The 25,217-nt window shown below is 50.2% G+C and overlaps 1 protein-coding gene across 20 annotated transcripts in view; it reads right to left on the bottom strand.

Moving 5' to 3' along the window:
- The window catches only part of SCRIB (scribbled planar cell polarity protein), a 95,217-nt gene that overhangs the window by 39,325 nt on the left and 30,675 nt on the right, over positions 1 to 25,217 (bottom strand). For 19 of the 20 annotated variants that reach the window (XM_014945714.1, XM_014945718.1, XM_014945722.1 and 16 more), the window contains exons 15-24: positions 24,752 to 25,069; positions 22,591 to 22,653; positions 11,402 to 11,491; positions 10,863 to 10,940; positions 8,958 to 9,272; positions 8,420 to 8,500; positions 3,378 to 3,635; positions 3,022 to 3,132; positions 1,849 to 2,025; positions 1,291 to 1,407 (exon numbers count right to left, since the gene is read on the bottom strand). In XM_014945714.1, the coding sequence (XP_014801200.1) occupies positions 1,291 to 1,407; positions 1,849 to 2,025; positions 3,022 to 3,132; positions 3,378 to 3,635; positions 8,420 to 8,500; positions 8,958 to 9,272; positions 10,863 to 10,940; positions 11,402 to 11,491; positions 22,591 to 22,653; positions 24,752 to 25,069 (1,608 nt within the window). The remainder of the gene's footprint in view (positions 1 to 1,290; positions 1,408 to 1,848; positions 2,026 to 3,021; positions 3,133 to 3,377; positions 3,636 to 8,419; positions 8,501 to 8,957; positions 9,273 to 10,862; positions 10,941 to 11,401; positions 11,492 to 22,590; positions 22,654 to 24,751; positions 25,070 to 25,217) is intronic. The other variant, XM_014945717.1, reaches the window with a different exon arrangement.

Below are 25,217 nucleotides of genomic sequence, written 5' to 3'. Positions count from 1 at the left end.
AAAAACTAAGGAGAAAAAAAGCAGTAATTGGACATCCAAAGAGGAAGAAGAGGAAGCAGCACTACTTTGTCTCTGTTACTGGAAATACACAGCCAGAACAAGAGAAGCCGGAAAAACTCTCTGCTTAGGACAGAGAAGAGAGATCAAGCTGAAGTTATGCAGCTGAAGGGAGGGCAGAGAAGTTCAGAGCTTCAGTTCTCCACAGGCTAAAACAACTACTATTAAAAAGAAAAGAGATGGAGAGGAGAATCTAACCCTGCCCTGGGGCTGAAGTGCAAGCCTTCCAAACCCCTTAAACACTGGAACACTGAAGGAGATAAAAAGAAAACCTAATCATTAAAAATAACTGTAGATTACGATAATCTTAGGTTTTCTTTTACTGCTGTTACAAATACTGCAGTTGAACATGCAACTATTACTTTGACAAAGTGAATACAGGTTTTTAACTTTAAAACTCCAATAAAGAAGTTATATCCAAGTGATAACAAATACTGAGTATTCCCTTTCTTTGAAAGCAGCCGATTGTCAGAAAGGGTTAACTGGCAATTGTGGAGCGTCCACCGTCTCCCAAGGATTATTCAGACCTCTACAGCCAGGGCAGAGTCTGTACCCCACCCCAGCAGCAAAAGAGGGCACCAGTGACACTGATGTGAGCACCCAGAGTCGCTCTCTGGTCAGCAGCATGACCAGAAATCACACCCCTTGTCACTGAACTCAGTTGGCAGCAAGAAAGAAGAGGTGGTTTCTTGGTAAGGGGCAGGAGCAGCACAAGCTTATACACAGCGTATTGTTGGAAAGAAAATACGAGTTACTTCTTGGGGAGAAGTGACATGAGAAATAAGCACGCACACATTTACAAAGGAAAAGGGAACAAAATTACACACAGGGTGTGTGGCACAGGAGGGAAGGTGAGCAATCCATAACGCTTTTAAGCAAAGCGTGGGCAGGAAGGCCACAAGCACTTGGGGGAAGCAATAGGAATGGAGGGGAAAAGGGGAAAAGAAGATGTATGGGTTCATGCTATAGAAAAAGAAAAATCAAGAGAAGAAACCAAGGGAAAATAAAAGCAAAGAGAGGAAATGAAAGAAGAAATTCTGTAGCTATCAGAGAGGAGGAAACACAAAAGGAAAGAAATGCACCTCCTTCAGTGAACGGAGAATGCTCCAGGAGGACGGATGTCCCCAGTGGGGAGTGCAGGGACAAATCCCACATGGAACAAATCCCACGGGGATCACCCCTTTCCTGGCAGTCCCTGCATGCAGCCAGACTGCAGGGTCACTGTTCAGGTACCTTAGAGATGAAGATGCCCTCGTCAGTGGGATCAAACGGATTTCCAGCATGGCCTTTCGCTCCACCCCGGATGCTGATGCCCAGCTTTTCTCCTGGAGCCTTCTCAATGCATATTTCCTGCAAACACAGAAAAGGTCTCCCTGTTTCTGGGTCAAGTTCAGACTGGAATTGTTGAGGAAACACTCCTAGTGGTTGGTCATATTCTAAATATCCTGAAAAGGGCCCATATTAGACCCTTCACTCCTTTGGCACAGTTTATCCCTTTGGAAGAGGCCCTGCCCTTTTCTGGATTTCTGTCTTCTGTTCGGGTCTGATCTTTGTGGAATCTGGTAATTCTCTTGTCACAGTGTCACTGTGGGCACAGCCAGAGACCCTCCACAGCCCCCATGGAGCTATGTCCTTACAAGGGACTGGATTCTGGCAGGTGAGAAGGAAATTCCAGCCTGCAGTTTGGTTGTGCCCTAGTCACAGACCTCCAACTTGATAAGAAATTGCCTTCAAGAGTGATCCTTCTAATGAAGAGTGTAATTCCCCCCAGTTCTCTTTCTCAGCACCTACCTGCATACCAGGTGGTGGTGGGTCTCGCCTCACTAACATGGTCAGCTCCTGGGTGTTGGAGAGCAGGGCGTTCACCGCTTCCTGGTGGGTAGCGTGGCGCAGGTCAATGCTATTGACTTCCAGGATCCTGTCCCCTACTCGCAGCCCACTGCGGGATGCCAGCCCACGGGGAATGACCTGCAAAGAATCATTAATATTACAACTAGAGAAGGAAAGCCCATCTCTCCTTGGAGAGAGACCAGTTGTGATCCCAGGCCATCCTCTAACACCCTCTGAGGCCAGTTTTGACTTCTCTCTCTGCAACCAAAGCTCCCCAAGAGGTAACGCATCTGTCAGAGCTGGCAAAGAACGAAGTAAGATTTGCTTTCAAGTGTTGTTCAATGTGCTCTTATATTCTTTCACTAAAACAAGGAGGGGACGGAGCAGCACCTTGCAAGGAGAAATGAAGGCCGCAACTCCTGAGTTTGCAGAGAAAGCTGAGGAAGGAGAATTTACACCACTGAAGTAAAAAAGGTTTACAACTCTGGCGGTGGTAAATCAGCTGAAAGCAGGACTTGTGTTGACCAAACTGGCAATACAAGAATGGGGGAGCACTTGGCGTACGTGGTGGGAGGTTGGTTCAGAGCAGATCAGCGAGTGCTGCTCCAGGTGACAGGTAACAATGTCCTGGGCCTTACAGCCATGGTGTCAGAGGAGACAGACTCAGCATTTCCCAGGGACAAGAGACACATGGATGCAGAAATGGCTGGGCAAGGATGTCCTCTCCAACATCCCTAAATCCAACAAGTGTGGATGCATGGGACCGCGGAGGGGATTAGCTGCAGCAAGTGCTGGCCTGTGTGCTCTCTAAACATTTCTGAAATGCCTGCACCTTCCCAGGACTCATTAAAAGCTAACATAAGCTCAGCAATTTCAAAAGCTAACTCTCCCCAAACAGCTCAGTGTGAATTGCAGAGGTTTGCAGGCTGTTACAGACCATTTAGATTCCCACAACAGCAGCAGTGTGTCTAGTATGAGCTCACTCTTTAGAAATGCACACGTCCCTCCCCCATCCCATTTTTTAAAAATCTATACTGTACTCCTCAGACTCTTGCATCAAAATCCTTCATCTTAACCCCAACAATTAAACAGCTGAGTGATGCCCACCGCTGGGCTGCTCACACTGGACTCTACCTTCGAAATGAAGACACCTGGTTCATGAATCCCAAACGGATGGCTTGAGTGGTCACTGCCCCCTACGATGCTGAGCCCCAGGGGACCACCTGCTTTCACCAGGTGAATTTCCTGGAGGGAACAAGGAGCAGAGTCAAAGCGGATAACATATGTCACATAAGGACCACAGACACTGAAAAATGGAGCCAGGGATGTTTTGTGTGAGCACACACAAGGTGAGCACCACAGGACAAGGTGGTTCCCCATTATTTCCCATTGCCTCAGTAGCACAGAAGACCAGTCTTCATCAGACCACCCATTTTCCAATGAAAAATACCCAAGATGACCCACTCCCATATTCCAAGAGACCGACTCACCTCAATGGGGTACTGATCCTCCAGGCCTTTGGAGAGATGGTTCCTCTGTGGTGCGGGCGTCTCCTCGGGCGGGCTCTCCCCATGGCTGGGGGGTGGCGGTGGGGAGTGCATGCGTGCCCGTGGCCCCCCGGGCCAGTCTCCCTCGCCGGGCTGCTCCGCACCCTCTCTCTCTACCAGCAGCACGATGGTGGGGGAGGACGCGGTAAGCAGCGCTACTGCCTGATCATGCCTGGCTTCTGTCATGTCTACCCCATTGATCTAGAATGACCCGCAAACTCAGCGTCAGAGCGTTGCCCCAGCACAGCCAGTCGTTCCAAGCACTCGGCCGAGCACCCCAAGGGACCCTGTTCTGCTGGAACACCACTGCCCCTTCTCAAAAGCCTGTTCCCCAAAGCACTTTTTCACTTACCCTACTCCTTCCTAGCTGGCAAAGGGACACAGGCACCTGCTCATCCCCTCTGACCACAATCCTCTTTGTAGACACCCTACCAGCCCCTCTCCCACCTTCTCCAAGCCCCAGCAGCACCAGTGATGCCCCCTAGGACCATGAAGACGATGCTCCACCTCCTGGAGCACCACAAACCCAGCTATTGCCCAGACTGTGGGTTACTCATTTCTGGGAGGGTACCCCTCTCTCCTTGGCTTTGTGTTACAGCTTACTGGGTCGCCACCAAAGAAGCCCAAGAGGCTGCAGTAAAGGAATGGGTCCAAAGATCTCGATATGGGAAGAAGACAAAGCAGCACTTCCCAGAAGCATCAGCTGCCTTTGTGCTCAGCTGTTTGCCCTCATCAACGACTCTCAGAACCTGGACACATGCACAAGAGCATGATCTGATGTGCAACAGGACCCGGCACTGGCCACCACTGCCCATGCTGGGCAAGGTCAGGGCAGTCTGGGGAAGATGTCCACTTTAAGCCATAAAAAGTGTACCCAAGGTAAAGACTTGGGAGCACCGAGAAAGAGACTCTGCTAGTCCACAGTGAGTGACTGGCTGGCACGAGAGGAAAACTAGAATTATTTTGTACAAGAAAACATTATCCAACATGCCAAACCAAATAATTTCAAGACTACAACTACAGTTGTCTTGTTGTATCAGTGAAAGATCTAATGCTTCAGACAAAGAGGTTCTTCCAGTGCACACAGGGAACAGGAGCAACGTCATTTGCACAAAGCATTGAAGAGAACACATCTGAAGAACTGTATGTTATTCTCATCCTTCACCCAAAAAAAGTATCTAACCTAAGTTAACAAGATGCGCAGAGAAAAGCTGCTATGACAGGCAGGGGAACAGAGAGCCTTTCCTACAAAATTAAGGCTTAAACCAGCTAGCCTAGAAACTCAGGGACCAGAAAGGATGGGACTGTTCTCCATGAATGTGCGAGGGACAGAATATTGAGAGGAGAGCTAAGTGTTCTTCTAACACTGCCTGAAGCATGGAACTGGCCATGAAAAAGCTGAAGCTGAAAATGAAAAGGTTTCTAGTCCTGAGGTTTTGGAAAAGTTTTCCAAAATTTCCAGACCCTCCAAAAATACCACCAGCCCCCTCGCCTAACCTGCCCCATCCCATCCATGGCCAAGTGTGCGACTCCCCCTGGGACACGGAGGAAAAAAGTTGTGTTGGACACAAACAGGAGACTCTCAACCCCACAGCATCTCCTCTACCCAGAGGATTGCCCTCAGATGGACACCTTTGGCACCAACCAGAGAGGACAAGCAGAAGGGTGTGAAAACTTCCCAGCCTGCAGGTGCACGGAGGGAGAGGAAGGATGTAAAGGGACCGCAGCAATGGCTGCTGAGCACAGAGGACAAGGCGACAAGCAGGAAAGACAATAAATTAAACACATGGGTGCACAAACCTTAACAAAGAGCAGGTAACAGAGTTCAAGACACTCATGGATGGATCATTAAAAGACTCATTCAAACAGTAACATTAAAGAATCAAAATGCAGAGGAAATCAAGATTATTGTGGGTTATCAGAGCAGCTCTCACAGCAAAGAGCAAACTTGCTGCAGGAGGTTTTAAGAGAGATGGTGGGAACATATAAAACATCGCGGGATGCTGTGTGGCAGGATTACGGGAAGGAAAATGGGGTGGCCAAGGAGAGGGGAGGAACAAGCATGGGGAAATGGAGAGGGTGGAGGATAACAGAGGCTGATCACAGGCAAGCAGGCTGCTGGTCAGTACATTCATCTGGCCAAGCCCTGTGCCTGATTTACCAAACTCTGTTTGAATTTACTGTGTGGGTTTGCTCTCTATTCTGGGTACGAGTGCAAGATCTGCCAGTAAAATTGAAGCTGGACCAGCCAGCAAGTAGGAACCCAATCACTGGCCCAGAAACTGGAGAAAAACTCTGGGTCTGATGAAAGAGCCTTGAAGGGCTGGAGGCTGAGAAGACCTGCAAACATGGACATTTATGTGAGCTGAGTGAGGGAGTACATGTCCATGTGCCATTGGCAAACCTGAACAGCCAGAGGGCAGGAACAGGGTGAAGGTGTCTGTGTGGTTCATGCCCTGGGCTGCTTGTGTTTGCGTGTGTGAGGTACTGTCCTCCTCCTCCTCAGTGTAACTCTGGGGCCAGTCATGTCTGAGCCTGTTTCACTTCTGGAATCTGCACTGAGCCTTCTCGGTAGCTGGACTGGGAATGGGGAAAGTGGTGGCCAGCAGACTGGGAAGGGCCAGTGAGGCCAGATATGCTGATTTTTAACAAAAAAGCAGACTTGGCCCTTGGGTTCTTATCAGCAGGTCAGGGCCCAGCATACTCCACAGACGGACCTACTGCAGCAGCATGTCTGACTTCACACCTTCCCCTCCATTATTTTTCTGCCACTGACAAGAAGATGAGAATGGCCAGACTTGGTCAGACCAAAAGCACACAGTGGTACCTCCCTGGACTAGAGAACAGGAAGTCCCTGAGTCAGCCCATGATGGCATTTTACTCATTAACTTCTCAATTGCCTGGCAATCACGATGCCAAAATTCCCAGCTTTTGCACAGGAGGTTTTCAGTGGCCTTCACTGCTACGTCTCTGCTTAGCAAGAGAATGTGGGCAACCAGCACAGCTTGGTGTCCAAGTGCCCAGAGGAAGGGAAAGAGTGTCCTCCGTCCTCTCCCAGCTTCTGTGTGCCGGGAGTTATATTATTCTGGAAAATGTCTTAGTGACCAGACTGCTCTCATTAGGATGCCCACATGTCGTCTAGTGCTGCTGCTGTCCCAAGTCTCCCCCAGAATCAGGTTTCTTTAGTCTACTCCCAGTCCTGTCCCAAAAACCCCTAGCTGCCCTTAGCCCCTGTCCCCAGTAGTGCTGGTTTCCCAACCCACCATTCAAACTCTCCACTGTCCCCCCCTTGCAGCTCCCTCCCCCACGTCTTCCACTGCCACGATGCCTGTGACGAGTCTCAGGACACGCCAATACATGGGGAAAGCTTGGGAGTTAGTAGTTGATCACTGGTGGGATGGTAACTTTGAGGAGATCGAGGCTGGGCTCTTCAAGCCATGTACTCAAAGCTCCCTTAAGAAAGGAAAGGGAGCTACCCTGGATCTTCCCCCGCAGAGGAGTCCAGGAGGATTTAGAGCACAGGGGAAGAGTATGAAGCTGTACTGTAGTTCTTCTCCTAAGAAAACAAAACTTTTTTGGCAAAGTGAGAACTAAGGCATGACTGGGAGACTATGGCTTTGGACATGGGCCTCTGCCTGCTGGAGCTATGAAACTACCTATTATCCTCATGAGGGTCCTCCTGCCTTCCCCAGCCAGATACAGGGGAACACAGATCCCAGGAACCATCACATCCTGGAAAGCTTTCCAATAAAATATGGGCAACCACTGCTTCATAAAAGTTGTGGTAAACAGGGAATTTAGGTGTTGCCATGTGTGCCCTGAGCCCACTCAGTGCAGTTGCGGGACATTGCAAGCTATTACCAGGGAACTGGATCTGCTTTTCCTACAAAGCTGCCCACAGATATAAATAGAGCTGCTAATGGGGGGTGGAGAAAGGTTTGATTTTCAACTCCATGCTTGTGTTTCCTTCTCGCCACAGGTAGATCTAATGAACATCATACCACAGGCCCTGTGCCTGCGATTAACGCCTCCCAGTCATGCCTGTGCACTGGAGCATCAAAAGATGAGCAAACCCCAAATAATTTAGGCTATCTGGCAACAGTCAGGGTCAGGGCTGGATTTTGGGAGGAAGGGGGAGCACTAGCAAGGAGGGGGAGATGCCAAGTCTCCTGCAAAGTTACGGATGTCAGACCTGGGCCAGAACCCCCCTAAACTTGCCCCACCAAGTCCACCACAGCCCCAGCCTAAGGATAGAGCAGACAGAAGCCAGCACTGACGAGGCCGTATCAGTGCTTACTCGCACCAGCGCTGTGGTAACGCGTGCTCTTACCACAGCAGCTGGGCCAGAGCCCCACCACCAGCACCAGGAGGGAGCCATGGCTGGGAGGCAGCATGCGAGCCGGGGAGGAGGAGGAGGAGGAGACGCTCTCCCCGCAGGACGGGGAGCCAAGGACACGTCAGGCAGACAGACTGGAGGTTAGAGGCAGCAGCAAGATCCACACCACCAGCATGAACAGGAAGGGAAAACAGGCCCGGAGTTTCCAAGGAAAGCGGGGGGAAGTACTGAGGTACGACCTGCCCAGCTCCATGACATCTTCTGTGAGCCTCCCTCTGCTTTGGCCTGCACCGAGCCCTCCCAGGGCAAGGAGAGGCCAGCCATGCCCCAAAGGGCTTCCCTCCCACACGCCATGGCCTCCCAGGCTGTCCTACAAGGCTCTGGAGGGACACCAGACCATGGCAGTGCTGTCACATCATCTCTCTCCAGTACTGCCGCTCACACAGTGCTTGGGGAAAGGGGAGGCATTAACTGCACCCACCACCCATCACAGGCAGGGGTAGAACCACCAAGATCAAATGCACTCCCAGAGGCTCGGGAGCTGAAAAAAGGGCCCCCAAAATCCAGCTTTCCATGACAAAAAACCAGCTGCTGTCTGAGGAAGGGCAGGGAGCTGGATCAGACCCCTTCCCTGCATGCCCGCACTCACCGAGATGACCCGATCTCCTACGTGCAGGATCCCGTCCCGATGGGCTGCACCACCCTCTGCGATCCGGGAGATAAAGATCCCCTGAAACACAGTCAGAAGGGTCAGAGCAGCCGGTGTGTCCCCTCATCGGGGCTGGGCTTTCCAGAATGGCTCCCGGGCACCCTTCCCCCTGGCAGAGCCCTCCCCTGCCCTGGCACTTCCCATTTGTCCCTCGCTCCACACAAACCCTCTTTCTGCTTCTGGAAGACCTGCAAAACCTCTAGCTGTAGCAAAGCCCTCACGTGGCCCAGAGCCCAAAATATATGTCAAGAGGAGAGCAGCAAGATTAAATGTCACTGGCAGGGACTGCAAGCCCCAGCCTCTCCTCGTTCTCAACTTCTCTCCTTCCCTGATTTAAGAGGAGGTTCTGGCTCTCAGAAGCCACCTGGGCCACCACACTGCTGCCTGCCCATGGGTGAGGAAGACCCTGTGCTGCTCCCACAAGTGGTGCTGAGACTCAGGGATGGAGCACCTCCTTTCCCAGGGGATTGCTACTGACCATGTCACCAGCCCGGTAAGGAGTGGAGCCTTTGCCACCAGCGATACTGAAGCCCAGTCCCTTCTCGTTGCGCATGAGGCACGTGGAGTATCTCTCGGTGGGAGGTGTCCCCTCGGGTCGCTCCGGGAAGCGCAGGCCACCTCGCCTCTCACGGGGGCTGTAGTCATCCTCGGGGCGCAGCGGGGTGACAGTGATGGCATTCTCCGGCTCCACCATCCGCTCCCGCAGAACAGTCATGGAGACGGAACTTCCCGATCCACGCAGAGCCTCCACTGCCACGTGGTGCTCAGCGGAGTGCAGGGACACACCGTTCACCTGGGGACAGACAGAGCCAGGTACAGCCCTTACCTCCCTGGGGGGTTCTTCCAGTACCTGAAGGGGGCCTACAGGAAGGCTGGGGAGACCCTGTTTACAAAGGCCTGTAGTGACAGGACGAGGGACAATGGCTTTAAGCTGGAGGGGAGCAGATTTAGATTGGAGGTTAGGAGAAAGCACTGGAACAGGTTGCTCAGGGAGGTGGTTAAGGCCCCATCCCTGGAGATATTCAAGGTGAGGCTCAATGAGGCCCTGGGCAACCTGGTCTAGTTGGAGGTGTCCCTGCTGACTGCGGGGTGGTCGGACTAGATGGCCTTTGGAGGTCCCTTCCGGCCTGGGCAATTCTATGATTCTTCCAGAGCCTGCACAGACAGCCCCAGCCCCGGCCCCCACTGCCCAGCACAGCCCATCCCCTGCAGAGAGCAATGATTATTCCTTTCCCCAACAGTTAAATTCATGGCACCCTAGTATGTCATGTAAAATAGATCCCTCTTCAGTCACAGCTTTGGGAAAAGAGTTTTGGTTTTTCTTTTTCACTTCTGATTCTCCTGCAAAAGTGGATGTACCCTCACAATAATCATTCATCTATCTAAATCTTCAAGATCTGACTCCCTTTTGGAAGTCACTCTGCAGCAAAACTGCAGTACGATTCCTGCAGCACAAGGACACTTGGTGAAACTTAAGACCCTAAAACATCCAAGAGATCCGGCTGGATCAAGTGCTTATTCTTTTATGGACTTAAACTTCATGGAATTACCAAGACAATCCTATGGTAACTGCAAAAGGGAACAAAGTAACTTCTGAAACTCCAGAATCAAGGTTTTCTCATGAAGTGATATAAAAACTTTTAATTATGGAGCCATATGGCACTTTATTTGACTTGTACCACGGTCAATGCCAGGTAAGTGGTGAGAAGACTGGAACATCTGCTGAGGGAAATGCCCAGGCCCCCACTGCGAGTGTGGAGGCTGCAGTGAGCAGGGGTGCAGGAGATCCCTTGGGACACCTCACCGCACAGCACAAACACGGGCCAGCGCCCCAAAAACAGACCACTTAATCCTCTGACCCCTGTCCAGCCCTGTAGCGATATCCACCCTCTCCATAATGCCATTGATCCTTCCTCAAGAGCACCCCAACCCTGTAGGATTCATCCTGGTTTTATATCATTTGAAGACAGGCAAGTAGAGCATGTGGCCGGCTCCCTGGTTAAGATGTTGGCTTATGAGGTCCACTTCTGCCCCAAAGAGGACAGTAGAAGTGTCCCTCAGCCCAGGGGGGGACATGGGCACACACTGCTGAGTGTTTCTTCCCACCTGGGTTACACGACACTTCGGCGTTGTGGGGGAGTGAGCACAGGAGCAAATTCTGCCCTTAGAAAATAGCAAAAGATTAACAGTACTTCTAATTAAACAACTAACCCTTTGAGCCAGGGGGACTTCGTTTTGCTCTTGCACAGCTCTTGGTGCTTAATTTGTCCTACAAACTAGTGTGATGTGAATAAATACATGCAAATAAACACTCAACTGTACTGCTCCCTCCACTCTCCAGTTGCTAGAAGCATTCACTGCCTCACAGCAGCGAGGTTCTTACCTCCAGGAGCTTGTCCCCAACACGAACCCCTGCACGAGCCGCAGGACCTTCTTCTGACACCCGAGAAATAAAGATGCCCTGGAAAGAAAACCATGTGTTAGAAGAGGTGGAGCCCATTCCTCAGCCCTCTGAAGTGCAGAGAGACCACTCCACCCTGCTTGGCTACATGTAAAGGGGAAATCTCTCCCCAGTCCTGTTCCCTGGATGTGAGGACAGGACACCCACACCACCCCAAGTCAGCAGCTGGGAGAAAGGGGAAAGAAACCCCACAGGTAACAAGGGGAAAAAGGGAATGATTCTTTAATCTTTGTCCAGTGGGATGAGAACGTGACGCAGCTGATGCCACCACGTGTATGGAGGACAACCCCAACCTCTTTGCCTTGTCAGTCCATCAGGACACAGATGGGAAAGGAATGGCCATTCTCATCGCTGCTCCCACCTGGAGCCCAGCCCCAAAGCTGATCCACAGGGACATCCAACCTCCACACAGAGAACCCTGAAAGTGGGTGCTTCAATAATTACACAGCCCGGGGTCTTACCTCATCATCGCCCTTATAGGGGGTGGAGCCCTTGCCCCCTGCGATGCTGATGCCCAGCCCCCCCGTCTGCCGTACGATAGTCAGAGTCAACTGGAAGCAGAACGGACACAGGTTACAGGTCAGTGCAGACCAGGAGAACACCCAAAACATCTTGAGGAGCAAGGGGTGACTACTTAAAGAACAAGCACAAGAGTATAAACTCTATCTGCATGCATCTGCTCACACACTTGTGCAAGCTAGGGTATCCTTAGCTTAGTGATATGATTTAGTGGTGGGTTTGTCAGTGTTGGGTTGATGGTTGGACTCCATGATCTGAAAGGTCCCTGCCAACCCAGACAATTCTATGATTCTATGACTCTATCCATGCCTAAAAGGCATCAATGTCACAATACATTTAAACAAATGACTTCTTTCTCACAGTTCAGTCCTGAACCACACCTCTAGAACAAGAGTCAGTTTGCCTGTGATTAACATATCAGACGAGATGTCCACCACAAGTAAACTCAGCAATGGTGGGGTGGGACTGGGTCAAGAAGCATGGAGAGTGTTCCCATCACAGCCCAGGTCTTCCACAGGGCTCCCTTTGGGGTGCAATTCCACACAGTTCCCAAGAGACTGAGGGTCACCCCACCATAGTGACAGTGACAGGAAGGGCAGTTCTTCCACAATGCCCTGGACAGACACTTTGCTCTGCGATGGAGATCGGAGCCTGGCTCCAGAAAAGCCATCTGCTTTGTTTGCTGGCCCCATCCTCTTCTCCTCCCTGCACAGGCAGGCTCAGGACTGTAGCTGTGCAACCCAGAAGTGTCTTCTCTTCCCTGTCTCCCACCTCTACACACCAAATCACGCCCACTTCCAATAGCAAAAGTTTTGGTCAAACTGGAACTAAAATTGCTTACATCCAGGATCCCAGCATAAACTCTCCAGGTTGCCCCAGTCATGAGGAGGAGGACAGGGAGTGTGTGGCAGGGGACAGGGGGAGGAACGGGATGGATGGGACTCTCTTGGGGATCTGTCAGGGCCAAGGACCACAGAGCTGGTGAGGTAAGTGACAGAAATGTGCACAGACCCCTGGAGAGAACCCAATTTGCTGTCACTTCTCTGGAAACAAAGCCCAGAACGGAGAGCGGCTGCTGCAGAGGTGTCTACACTTCAACGTCAGGTCACCTGGGCCGGGCCACAACGTGGCCAGCAAAGGAAGCAGGAGACTTGCTTTCCTTAACCCTCCCCTAAATCCTTCTTGGTTTTCTAAAAGGACAAAAGCAACAGCCTGAGGGGCTTCACACTCTGCTAAGTTTAAACAAAACCAAAAGAACACCACAGGAAACACAGAACTAAAACAAGGTTCCTCGACTGGTACCTAGTCAACTGAAAGCTGCTGGGACCTTCACAAGGAAGCCTCTGATCCCAGAGAGACTGTAAATACATCATCTCCGGTGCAAGGTCTAGAGCATCAAAAGGCAGGGATTATTCAGGTGAGACAGAGGAACGTGGAGTCAGAAGACAACACTGCACGTCACTGATAGCACACCCAAAAACCAGTTAGAGATCAGACTAATGCCCCTTGCGTGAAGAAGCCTCTTGGGATCTAACTACAAATACCACTTCTGTTCTTCCAGTCTCACTGGATTGTAGTAGTGCTCTAAAGACTTACGTCTATATTCAACACAAAAACTTGTAAAGACAATGGAAAAGGAGGTCTCCAGACCAGGACTGGAGTATTCCAGTCACAGGACCCAAGTATTTCCGAGTAAGACAGATGGTGGGTTCGCTCAGCACCTGAACCACCGGGACAGGATCGCTGCTTCTAACAATAAATGAGGGAAATACAACGTCACTGGTTAAAGAGAGTCACTTCCAGCTGCACAGTAAGTTGATTGTGTAAACTAACTGACAGAGGAACAACAAATCCAGCAGATTTCACAAATTCATAGAAACCAGATGGAAAATATGGGGAAATTTGCCAGAAAAGTCAACTGGACTGAGGGTTAAGAATCTTAAGTCTATCAGCATACACTGAAAAAGGAAAACACCGAGGAGGAATCAGACCTAATTAAACTTAAAGATGCTGCTAGAACAGCAGCAAATGGGCTTGAATTGGACACAAATACATTTAGGCTGGAAAAAAGATTTCAAACTCCCAAAGCAAATTAGTTCTCCCATAAAATTGGTGTGGTGAGAAACCAAACTAGTGAATGCCTGTTTGAAGTCTATGAAAAGAATGATTGATGTGAATATGAACCTGAGAAAGGAGGAACTGGGTCGTCCAGTGCCCAGTGCCTTTCAGTTTCATAGTCAGTATTTCACATTCCAGCCCAGACCCTGCTCTCTGCACTAAACCAGTACCTTATTTCTTCCCAAAGGCGCATCTCTCCTAAAGCTGCTTCAGAGCTCCCTCGGCCTCCACGATATCTGGACAGACACTCCTGAACTAGCACAGCTTCCACCCCTGCAACTGCTCCTGCCACTGACTTTCTGGAGTGTTTCTCTCTTCTGGCATTTTTTCCCCTAGAACCAGGGACACCCCCCCCACATACACTGCCCAGCAATGGTTCATCTCAGCTGTAACAACGGATCTGTGATGCCCCCTCCCAGAAACAGGCTGCTCAGCTGAGGCTGGCTCCATCCAGAGGCTGCACGTCCCTGAAGAACACACTCAAACAAGGGCCGATTCTATCTCAACCAGTCTTTCATACATCTTGCTATAGTTACCCTTGAATAGATGCACTTGATCCTGCAAGATCTTCCAACTTGCAGTGAGTAAACCACCCTGGAGAAACCAGAAATGGTGCAGATGTTCTCAGCACAGGAGGGACATAGACCTGTTGGAGAGGGGCCAGAGGAGGCCACGGAGATGCTGGGAGGGCTGGAGCCCCTCTGCTGGGAGGACAGGCTGAGAGAGTTGGGGGGATTCAGCCTGGAGAAGAGAAGGCTCCAGGGAGACCTTAGCACCCCTTCCAGTCCCTCAAGGGGCTCCAGGAGAGATGGGGTGGGACTCTGGATCAGGGAGGGGAGCCCTAGGACGAGGGGGAAGGGTTTGATACTGAAAGAGGGGAGATTTAAGTGAGATAATTGGGAGGAAATTCTTCCCCCTGAGGGTGGTGAGAACCTGGCCCAGGTTGCCCAGAGGAGCTGTGGCTGCCCCATCCCTGGAGGGGTTCAAGGCCAAGTTGGAGGGGGCTTGGAGCAACCTGGTCTGGTGGGAGGCGTTCCTGCCCAAGGCAGGGGGTGGCACTGGATGGCCTTTAAGGTCCCTTCAACCCAAACCATTCTGTGATTGTACGACAGATTGTACGACAGATTGTGATTGTACGACAGGCAGCCAGGGATATCCAAGTATTGCCCAACAGACTTAAAACTTCCCTCAGGGATGTGCCTTCCAACTGCCAAGGATTTCTGCAGCTTGCTCCTGGCATGGGCACAGGAGACACAGAGGCAGCAAAGGAGACGTTCACAGGGTCCAACAGCCAAAGCACGGAGCTCTCGTACCTCAGAACCCCCTGAAAGACCGTGCTGTTCCTCCAGACGTACCCAAGGGAGAGGGGGATTAAGGGCTTTTTTTCCAGAAGGTAACAAGTTTCTGCATGCACAGGCGTATCTTTATAACTTGCTGTACATTTGAAGGTGTGGAAGGGTCTAATCTCTGTATTTACATCATTCCAAACTTTCTGTGAGACTGGATTGTCAATAACACCGCAGAAAGTGCAAACATGCGATAAATGGTTCAGGTCTGTGTTTAGAGAGAAGTGTGATGCTGTACGCCAGCACGTGAAGATGATGAATCACACTCCAATGGCAGCTGAAGAATCCATTTAACATCATCAATTAGGAATAAGCCTTTTAAAAGGGCTTTTAAAAGGGCTGGGTATCTTGTACGCAAGAGTCCAAACAACTGACTGAGATCTTGGATATGCTGACAGAGCGTTCATAAAAGTCTGGGATCTTGAAACCCTGGAATAGCACTTACACGGAGCCATCAGACTGAGATTACACAGGATGATGCCTGTAAGTCTCCGCTCATTATTGCGGCACTGGCTCCAGAAAAGCAGCCGAAGAACACACATGTCTGTGACCAGGGACACGGACACAGCACTTTGGCCAAACACCTGAATTTTATGAAAATTAGGCCTCTCAAAAACCAAACACGCCTCTATTTCATGCTTTGACAAGACTCCAGAGTTGGCTGATAACGTAATAGCAAATATCTAATGAGCAGACTTCTGTAGAACACAGACCTTGCTATCAGAAGACATTGTCACCGATGTGGTACGACGCTAGGTTTAGGGGTGCGTTACCCAAGGTCAGAACTAGCAGAAGCCAAGGACTGGCCCCCAGGGAAGCACCAACAGGGAGGTTGGTTCTTCTGCCAGTTCTGCATCAGCTCTGACCTTATTCCAAATCCCCAACAGTAAAAAAGTGAATATTCCCATGTGAGGGGAGGCAGGGAGCCCTCAAATATGGGATGGGGAGGGACTGAAATATTTTTATCTATTAATCTCATTAATAACTTTATAGGAAATTATTCTTCCATGTTTGTAAAAACAAAGGAATTTGGGAAACCCACTGAAATTTCAGCCGTAGGCTTAAAAAACATACTTTTCAATATAAAACACAAGTAAACTACAGAATTTATTACCAGTAAATACCGTGGAACTCAAATGTATAAAAGGGATTGGAGAGATCAGAGAATTCCACAGACAGCAGCTCCAACAATGAAACGAACCGTCCAGAAATCCTCAACCACAGATGGCAGGGACCTGGGAAAGCAGCAGCAAAAGGCTAACTGCATCTCACTGAGGTCTAATCCCCGAAGAAGGTCCCTCAGACCCACCATTAGGGACGTCTTTGCACAGACGTCACATCCAGTGCTCATGTCCTCTTCCAGGAATACCCCGACAGGAGAGGGGACACTCACGTAGCACCCAAACGCAGGAGCCGAGGAGCCAGAGGCACTGACTCACCGGGTAAGATTAGAAGAGCTAAATCCCTCCGGCCTCAGCAAAGCAGGAACTGGCAAGGAAAAGGGGATAGGCTGGAAATACCGGTGACCAAATGGAAGGTGGAAGATTACAGCATGAGCTGCCGAGGACTAAATTAAAAATAAGCAATGGAAAAAGGAACAGGCAAGAGAGATCCTGCCCTGGAGAGGAGCTGGAGGTTTCCTGGCTCTGAGGAGATTTCTTCCTCCGTTCAGAGGGATTTTTGGTCACCAAGGGGATGGATTTTTGCAAGGGTAGAGATGAGAGGACTCCAGCCCTTCACTGCCTCCTTACCAAACACCTCTCTCCACCTGGTGTAGCACCAACCAGAGGGCATGGCAAAAGAAGCCCCAGCGACCAACAGCACCGTTAAGAGCAGAGAGAACAGGAGATCTACAATGCCAAATGCTCGGGGCAGCTCCTGCAGATCTCCCTTCCCCAAAGACATCCCAAGACAGCAAACAATATTTTATTGAGTGAGGATGAAGAAAGGATGCATTTTTAAAAATATTAAATATGATGACTTCTGAGCCATAAATAAAAAACTAGGCCCATACAGACAGAACTAATCTTGATAGGAATATATAGATAGGTAGCTATCATATAGATGTTAATCATCTATCATGATATAGATATGAATATTCATATCTATATATGTGTGTCTGTACAGAGACATGATTTCACCTTGATATAAGAAAACATGTTTACAGTGAGAACAATCATTCACTGAAACAACCTCCCCAAGGACATGGCAGAGTCAGGGTGCTGGATAATCTCACCCAGGCTCCTTTCACAGAGTCATGGCATGGTTTGTGGAGGAAGGGACCTTTAAAGTTCACCTTGTTCCAACCCCCTGCTCCGGGCAGGGACACTCTCCTCTCCAGGCTGAACCCCACCAACTCTCTTTGCCTGTCCTCACAGCAGAGGGGTTCCAGCCCTCTCTTCAGCACTGAAGATTTTTTATTCCTATTCTTATTGATTCTTTTTGTGTGGTGAAATCATGAGTATAGTCATTCATATTTCATTCCAACTAGAAAATGTCACTTAGGAACTTATCCCATCACTTAATATACAATTCAAAGACTGGAAGGGCTGGAGAATTTAGAGGTCTTCTGCAGAACCTGTTCCAGCGGCTCATCTCACATTAAGAATGGTCCCTCATTTCCTCTCTGTGCTTCTGGGGGCAGGGAGCACGGTGGGAGAGCGTTCGTCCAAGGTGACAATGAGATAAATGGAAAATTCTTGCACTAAGTCTGGCACTGCTCACAGTACAACACAGCAGCAGAGACACGTTTAACACAACAGTTGGGAGGAGAAAACTCACCGAGCACCCTGATGCTGAAGGCAGGAGCAAGAGCTGGGTAACTAAAGGGAATGAACTAAATCCACCAACAGGAACCACCACATTTGAAGTGGCAGAAAAACCATGGAATTTAGTGAACTGGAGCCTGAATAAACTCTGTCGCATTACCCACCATCAACCAACCTGGATTCAGGTAGGAGAGGTGAATGAACAGGCGATGAGGAAGACAGGGAATGGAAATCCTTCTTACAGGAGAATGTTAGAAGGATCTGCTTTCTTTAGCAAAACAAAGGCCAGGAGGAGCTGTGACTGATGTCCAGAAAAACATGCCAAGGACAAGGAGACAAAGGGTCAGACATAGCAGAGAAGGATTTTTCAAGATAAAAATATAACGAAGACAATTGAATTAATGAATGCAAGTTCAGCTTGAAAGTGAGTTTTCTAATCATTCAAGAAGTAGAAATCTGGAGAAGTTTCTGATTTCTCCCAGCAGGAGGAACCCGAGTGTGTGTGCACACTCAGTGAGTAACAGGAGGAAACAACCTGTATTTAATAAAAAGTTGGACTGACTTATGAACTAGAGTATAGTATCTGGTTGCTAGTGATGGCAGGAGACTTGACTTCAGAATTTCTTCCAAATAATCTACATTATCTTTGTCATAAATGTCCAGCCTGTTGCCCCCAAACTGAGCACAGCACTTTGTTGGCTGAAGTGGATCTGCCAGAACCAGTCACCTCTCCCAGTCTCACCCTGTTTTGGTTCCCGATCCAAGCTGGAGATCATCTTCCATTGCATGGTCCCCAAACCACCCTAGGAGTTATACTTCTCCACTGCCACAGACAGAAAATACCATTGGGTTTGCAAATAGGGAGCAGTTTTAAAGGCATGCAAATGCAGAGGCCCCATTAATTTCTTCAGGTTACTTTAAAGTCTAACTTTCTGTATAACCCGCATCCTGAGCAGTGAGACTCATATCTGTCATATACATCAAAAGTGAAAATTCACAGTGGAGTGTTTTGTTTGAACACGGCATCTTCCCTCTCTGTTAAAAACACTCCTCTTTGGCTTTCTGCTCCATTTGAGAAAGGAAACCAGGTGGTTGTGCCACGCTCTTAGAGCAGGAGAAAGAGACTCTGCACTCAGTTCTGCATTTGTGGGAGAAATTGTTCCATGGTTCGCTAATTGGTCCTCAAGAAAGGTCCGGATCAGGGAAAACTTGCAGCTGCCACAGAGTGACATATTATGATGGATAAGCAGCAATCACACAAGTAATGGCTGTCACTTTGTAGGTGAATCGTATTCAAACTGTGCCTCAAGAGCCCTGAACGCGGAGCTGTACCTCTACAAGAAGAAATTACAGCCCCTGCCTCCCAACTGCTGGGGGGTGACAGAACGTAGAACACCCAGGGCCCGGCAACCCAGTTGGAAAAGGTCATAAAAACACTCCTCTGGCAATAAATTAAAAGCCAGAAAAATTCAAACAGAAAATATGGCATATTTTTCCTTGCTCAATGGGAACTTCAGTCATTTAAAAAATTAAAATGAGAGAAAGCAGAGTGTTGTTATCTTCTCACAACTTCAGGAGGACCCTGCTCTGTCGGAAAGTATGCTCTAGTCAAGCCAGCTGAGCAAATAGAGGTGATGTGACCTTCATTGCATTATATGAAAGAGGTTTATTCATCTTTTCAGGCTTTAAAATTTACGGGTCACATTGTGGGAAAATAAAATTTGCTACATGAGAATCCTAAACCTGACATCGTCCCTCATCAGACACCTACCATCAGCCCAGCCTCGTCCCGGGGAGAGGAATTAGCAGCACGTCCTTTCTAACCAGCCTTGTGCAGCCGGAAGAAAGTATCATGGGCGAAGCAAAAGCCTCCAGAGCTCCTCAGTCAGCACAAGCCCTGCCAGTGCAGAGCCCTTCATCTCTTTAGCACAAGAGGAAATAGCCTCAAGTTGGGTCAGGGGAGGGTTAGGATGGAGATTGGGGAAAATTCCCCCCTGGAAAGGGTTGTGAAGCCTTGGCAGAGGCTGCCCAGGGCAGTGGTGGAGTCGCCATCCCTGGAGGGATTGAAAAGCCGGGCAGACGTGGTGCTGAGGGACACGGGTCAGTGGTGGGTCCATGGTTGGACTCCATGAGCTGAAAGGTCCCTTCCAACCCAAATTCCATGATTCTGTGATGCCTGTATTCTCAGGTGCTCTGCAGAGGACAGGTTAAGTCTGGGCATATGCAGAAGGACAACATCAGCCAACAGAATTTGGGACCCTCTTTCCACTATTCATCTTTAGTCTGCACAGCAGCTCTTTCTGGACTATCTCTTCAAAAATCATCTGAAAACTGATTTCAAATGCAATCTTGTGCCTTCAAACAGCAGCTCGATAAACTGCTTTTTCTCCTCCAAAAGCCTCCCTATGACCCAGATACAGACATTTCTGCAGAGCAGACTGAGACAAAACACTGGGAACTGAGTTGGTCCGGCATCAGATATCAGGTGTATTACCAGAATTATTTATTTCTCTGTAGCAGAGTCCCATTAGCAGTAAGAGCTGAAGGCGCTCTGGAAGTACCAGCTGCAGGCACAGCACCAGGTCCCTACACCTAACAGAAGCTCAGCAGATGCCTCCACCCCTACACTGATAAGGTTGGTCTTTAGCTCAGGGTTATGGGTTAGGCTTAAAGAACACACCATCAGTAGTTCCTGCTCTCTAAGAGCTGTATAAAATTATAGAAGGAATGGGACAGCAGCATTGTGAACTTAAACTGTGCTGCCCAAGGGCCACTAGGTCATCTCCACTCTGCAGTGGTCTTGCTCAGTTTACCAGCCCACTGATAGTTGTCCAAGGACATGAAATCACCCCTGGAAACAGCAGGTAAATGCCATTTCTGAGATGGGTCTCTTCCCCAGCTAATTCTCTACTCAGATGCTAAGTATTTTCCTGTTGTCCTGCACTTATTCCCCAAGAGGCACATGCTGGGAAGATGGAGAGGGCAGCCCTCAGCAGGAGTGAGGTGTCCCAGCCTGGCTCTCACCGAAGACACTCTCAGCTTCAGTCCCACGGTTTGCTCTCACTCATCTCTCTGGAGACTGAATCTTCCACATGAGCTGCAAGTCCTGGCAGGTGCCCAGCACAATTCCACTAAAATGAGGGAGTATCACTGACTGGAGAGGTCATCAGCCAGCCCCGGCGCTGAGCACTCCCCCAGAGCTGCAGGACAATCACTTGCATCCCAAAGCTGGTCTGCTCTGGGGCCACACCACCCACCACAGAAGTTCCAGGCACCACCCCGCTCCCAGTGGGGCAGGGCAGGAGCTAAGGAAGAGGCCAGCAGACCATTTCCTGAGACAAGACCAAGGTTTCCTGGGCCACTGAACCTCGAGGAACAAGAAAACTCTGCAAATGGATGATGGGGTCTAACAGATGGAAAGAAGGATCGAGAGAGCAGTGATTTCCCAAACGAGGGACCGGGAAGCCCCTGACTACACTCAGTTTTGTCTCTGAGGGACAGAAGAGCTATGCAAATGAGAAGCGCAAGAAATACGAATGTGCTTTTCAGTGATCTAGGTCTAAGATGGACAAATCTCCAGGAGACTCCAACAGCGGACCACATCTGAGCCAGTCTCCTGAAGTGGAAAGGGTTTGCCATCTCCCTCCCAAAAGGTCTTACTCTAAAACCAAGAAAGAAAAGCCCTCATTTTACACCTGGGTGAGCAGCCAAGAGCCAAGTTCGGAGACCACCAGGCCAGCACCCTCATGTAATACACAGGTCTGGTACATTGTCCTGTCATACAGGAAGGAACCTTCACACAGGCCCTTCATACTGACAACAGCTTCTGCCTCTCAGCAGTGGCTTCCCGCATCTCCTAGGAGACACGGCCTGCAGAAAGCCCACTCACCCAAAGGATCTGGCAACTCTACCAGAAACTCGGGAACAAACCCAGGAAGTTAACCATAGTCAGAGGATGAGCCAAGGCAACACCACTCAAAGACTGAGAGGGGACCTCATTCATGCTGAGCAATATCTAAAGGGTGGCTGGCAAGAGGATGGGGCCAGACTCTTCCCAGTGGTGCCTGGTGACATGACAAGGGGCAACGGGCACAAACTGGGACATGGGAAATTTCATCTCAACATGAGGAAAAACTTCTTTACTGTGAGGGTTTGGAGTCTCCTTCTCTGGAGATTTTCTAACCTGCCTGGACTTGTTCCTGTCCAACCTGCTCGGGGTGACCCTGCTCTAGCAGGGGTGGACGTGATGGTCTCCAGAGGTCCCTCCAGTTCCTGCCATGCTGTGATTCTGTGACTTCAAACTTTGGCACAGACCACCATACACGAGCCAGGGACTTTATGGACTATCCAGTGCCACCTGCCCCTTTCTGATGTCCCACAGTGCCGCATGAGAAGACTCAGGGGGATTCTATGCGGGGGCTGCATAATATGCACCGATCATTAGCTCAGCCCACCCTTCTCATGCAACAGCAGCGTCCCCAGTCAGATCCTCCTTCTCTCCCAAAGGCTTGTACATGGCACCCAGCGTATTCCCAAGCTCCTTCAGGGCTTCCCACCACTCCCAGAAAAAATGCATTTATTTTTGTCCACCTTTTCCCTCCTCAGAGCACAGCAAACAGGAACTGAACTTCCCACCTCAGCCCCCTTGCGTTGCTTTTTTTACACTTCCATCTCACTCCTGATCTGCAGCAGCCATTCTCACCTCAGGTACGGAAAAGTAGGGAAAGGAGGTGAAAGCAGGGGAGGAAACAATCATTGTGTGTTTGTGATCAGTCAGGTCCAGAAGCCACTTGACCCAGAGAGATCAGTTTCCCCTACAACAACAGGTGAGCCTGGGAAGCAAATCAAGCAGGACTGAATGATTTCTGGCAGAGAGAGAACAGTAGGAGTGGTACAGACCTCTTCCTCCTCAATGCGAGCAGGTTCAATCAGCAGATTATTGGCTTGATCAAACGACACCCCCTGTTAGGACAGGAACCAGCAAAGAGGCATGCGGATTAGTGGAGCATAAACCAAACCCGCCACCACGACCACCACCACCACCCAACACACACCACTCTGACAGGTCTGGCCACGCACCGCCGGAGCAGACCCCTCTCACACCACTCCTGGTTGCCACCGACCAGCGAGAACCAGCGACAAGGTTGCTCCCAGGGCCACGCGGCGCAGAGTGCCCGCGCTCCTCGGCACAGCCAGCTGGAGAGTGCCATATGTTGCCTGCGTTGGCACTCTGAGGCTGCGACCACCAAGCTCGTTATTAGCTGATTGCAACCCCTCTGAACCCCGTTGTTCAGCAAAGGAAGGATGGGACAGCACGGGAGAAAAGCAGAAAGGGACCTCTGGTGCCACCCAGCTGCTGCTCAGGAACAAAGCAATGCCAAATCAAACTGCCTCGGTCCCTCCTCCAAAGGGAAGAGCCTCCGGTGGAGCCATGCATCCTGCCAGACACCCAGGGATCTGCTCCCAAACACAGGAAATTTTAGAATTTCTCTTGAAAACCAACTGCCTTTGCAAAAAAAAAACCCCTCTGGTTGAAGGATTAGGCCTCCTGCACACCCTGTCCTACCTCCTCCTCCAACACTTGTGTACAGCACCTCTTCCTGGAACCTCCCCTGCCCAGGGACACTGCTTCCCATGTTCCAGCTTCTGGCTCAGGAGGCAAACTAATAAATCTGCCGTCATGGAGCATGTGTCCAGCCCAGCCCCATGATAAGGAAACCTGGGATTTCCAGACAGAAGGCTTCACTGATAACCAAGGTAACTTTCTGACAGAGACACTAAACCCATGGTCCCAGTGTCTATGGAGACTTCACGAGTTTTGCCAATGGGTGAGTGCATCCTCAGCCCCGAGTCCCTGGCTGAAATAAGCTTTATGGGTGAGGGCATTTCCCAAGTATGGCAGGGCTTGGATGAAGGAGACTACGAAGGGAACTCTTGATGGCTCCACACACTCTTACAAGCAACATCAACTCCTTTTCATTCTGAAGAACTTCACAAACAGGAAGGAAACCCCAAGGCTCGTCCCCAGGGAGGAACAGAGGATCTGTACCAGCTCAGATACAGCATGGCAAGGGCCCACCTAGAGAAAGGCTCCGAAGCAAACCTGAGTGCCAGAACCTTCCCCTGAGCAACCTGAGCTTCAGCCTGAGGTGAAAACGATCCCAACAGTCTGAAGTGTTTGCGGTAACAGCAAGGACAGATTTTAGTCCAGCACCTTCTACTGGTTCAGAGACCCACATCTCAGCCATGAGATCTGTCAGTGTCAGACTACAATGGAGATTCAGCCACATCCTAACCCCCGCCTGTCAGATACCCCTCACAAAATCATCACCCCAACTTCAGTAAGACCCTCACACACAGTGTCCCTCATTCAGTGTGCTCCTACTCCACTGCGAGGATCTTCCTCAAGCAAGAACCTCTGTGTCCCCCAAACCAAATGCGACGATTCAGCTGAGCAGACCCAAGGACCTCCTGTCTCATCAGCATCACCAGAAAGGCCCATCATGGCCCCATGGCCCAAAGAACAAGTTCCCCTGAATCCCAACACACACTTCATCAGGCTCTATCTGCCCTGGGACAGGCCCAGGGTGGGACCAGCAGGAAGGGCACGCTCCTACTTGCTCTCACCACCTCTCGCGGCAGAAAGACAAGCAGAAGCAGCCTGAGATGAGATCCATCCAGGGAGAAAGCTCATCCTGTTGCAAAGGAGGTGCAAGAACCAGCAAGCAAGGAGGTGACTGAAATGGATGGAAGAACCTGTCAATGGTGGGACAAAGAGCTGTTCCTGCAGCACAGAACACAACATCACACATCATGGGGAAGGACAAGGACCTGGATACAGCACAAGGAGTCGCAGAAAAGCAACACGGCACAGCTCCTGGAAAACCGTATGAGCCCCAGAACCAACTCCAGCTCATCCACCCCCAGTGTGTCCTTCCTGAAGTACTGGAGTCTCTGGCCAGTGTTTCTGTTGGAGCCACATCACCCTGCACGGTAGTTCGAAGCAGCAGGAGGGCGGTCTGGGACCCCTATGACCTTCCCCCTCCCGACCAGACCTTACCTTCACCGATGGCTGGGCAGACAAAGCTCCATTCTTCCGGTCCTCCTCATCCCACACCTCCTCCTGGTCTGCAGGCTCTGTGTTGTTGTTGCAGCCTCCCAACTCCTCTTCCTCCTTGGGGACCCCCTCGCTGTTCAGCCCCTGCAGCAGGGCCACCACCGCCTCTGGCTTGGGCAATTTAGTTATCTTAAAGTGTTTCTTATAGTGAGGGGTGTCCTTGCGGATGAGCCGCTGCTTCTCCACTGGGAACGGTCGCTCTTCATCTTCATCTTCATCCTCACTCCGTATTAGCGTGTCTTCAGCAAAGTGTACAGTGGGCTGCAACGGCAAAGCCCCAGAAAGGTTTGAACCTCCGGTGACAGCCACGTCTGGGGGCAGTGGAGAACCTCCTGTCCCCCAGCCACCAAGACGGGCAAAGCCAGGGCTGCTGCTTTTGTGCTGAAGATGCAGGAATACAGGTTAAAAT

This window comes from Calidris pugnax, unplaced genomic scaffold (assembly GCF_001431845.1).
Source record: "Calidris pugnax isolate Ruff unplaced genomic scaffold, ASM143184v1 scaffold160, whole genome shotgun sequence".
Classification (NCBI taxonomy): Eukaryota; Metazoa; Chordata; class Aves; order Charadriiformes; family Scolopacidae; genus Calidris; species Calidris pugnax.
This window is presented reverse-complemented; position numbering and strand designations above follow the sequence as displayed.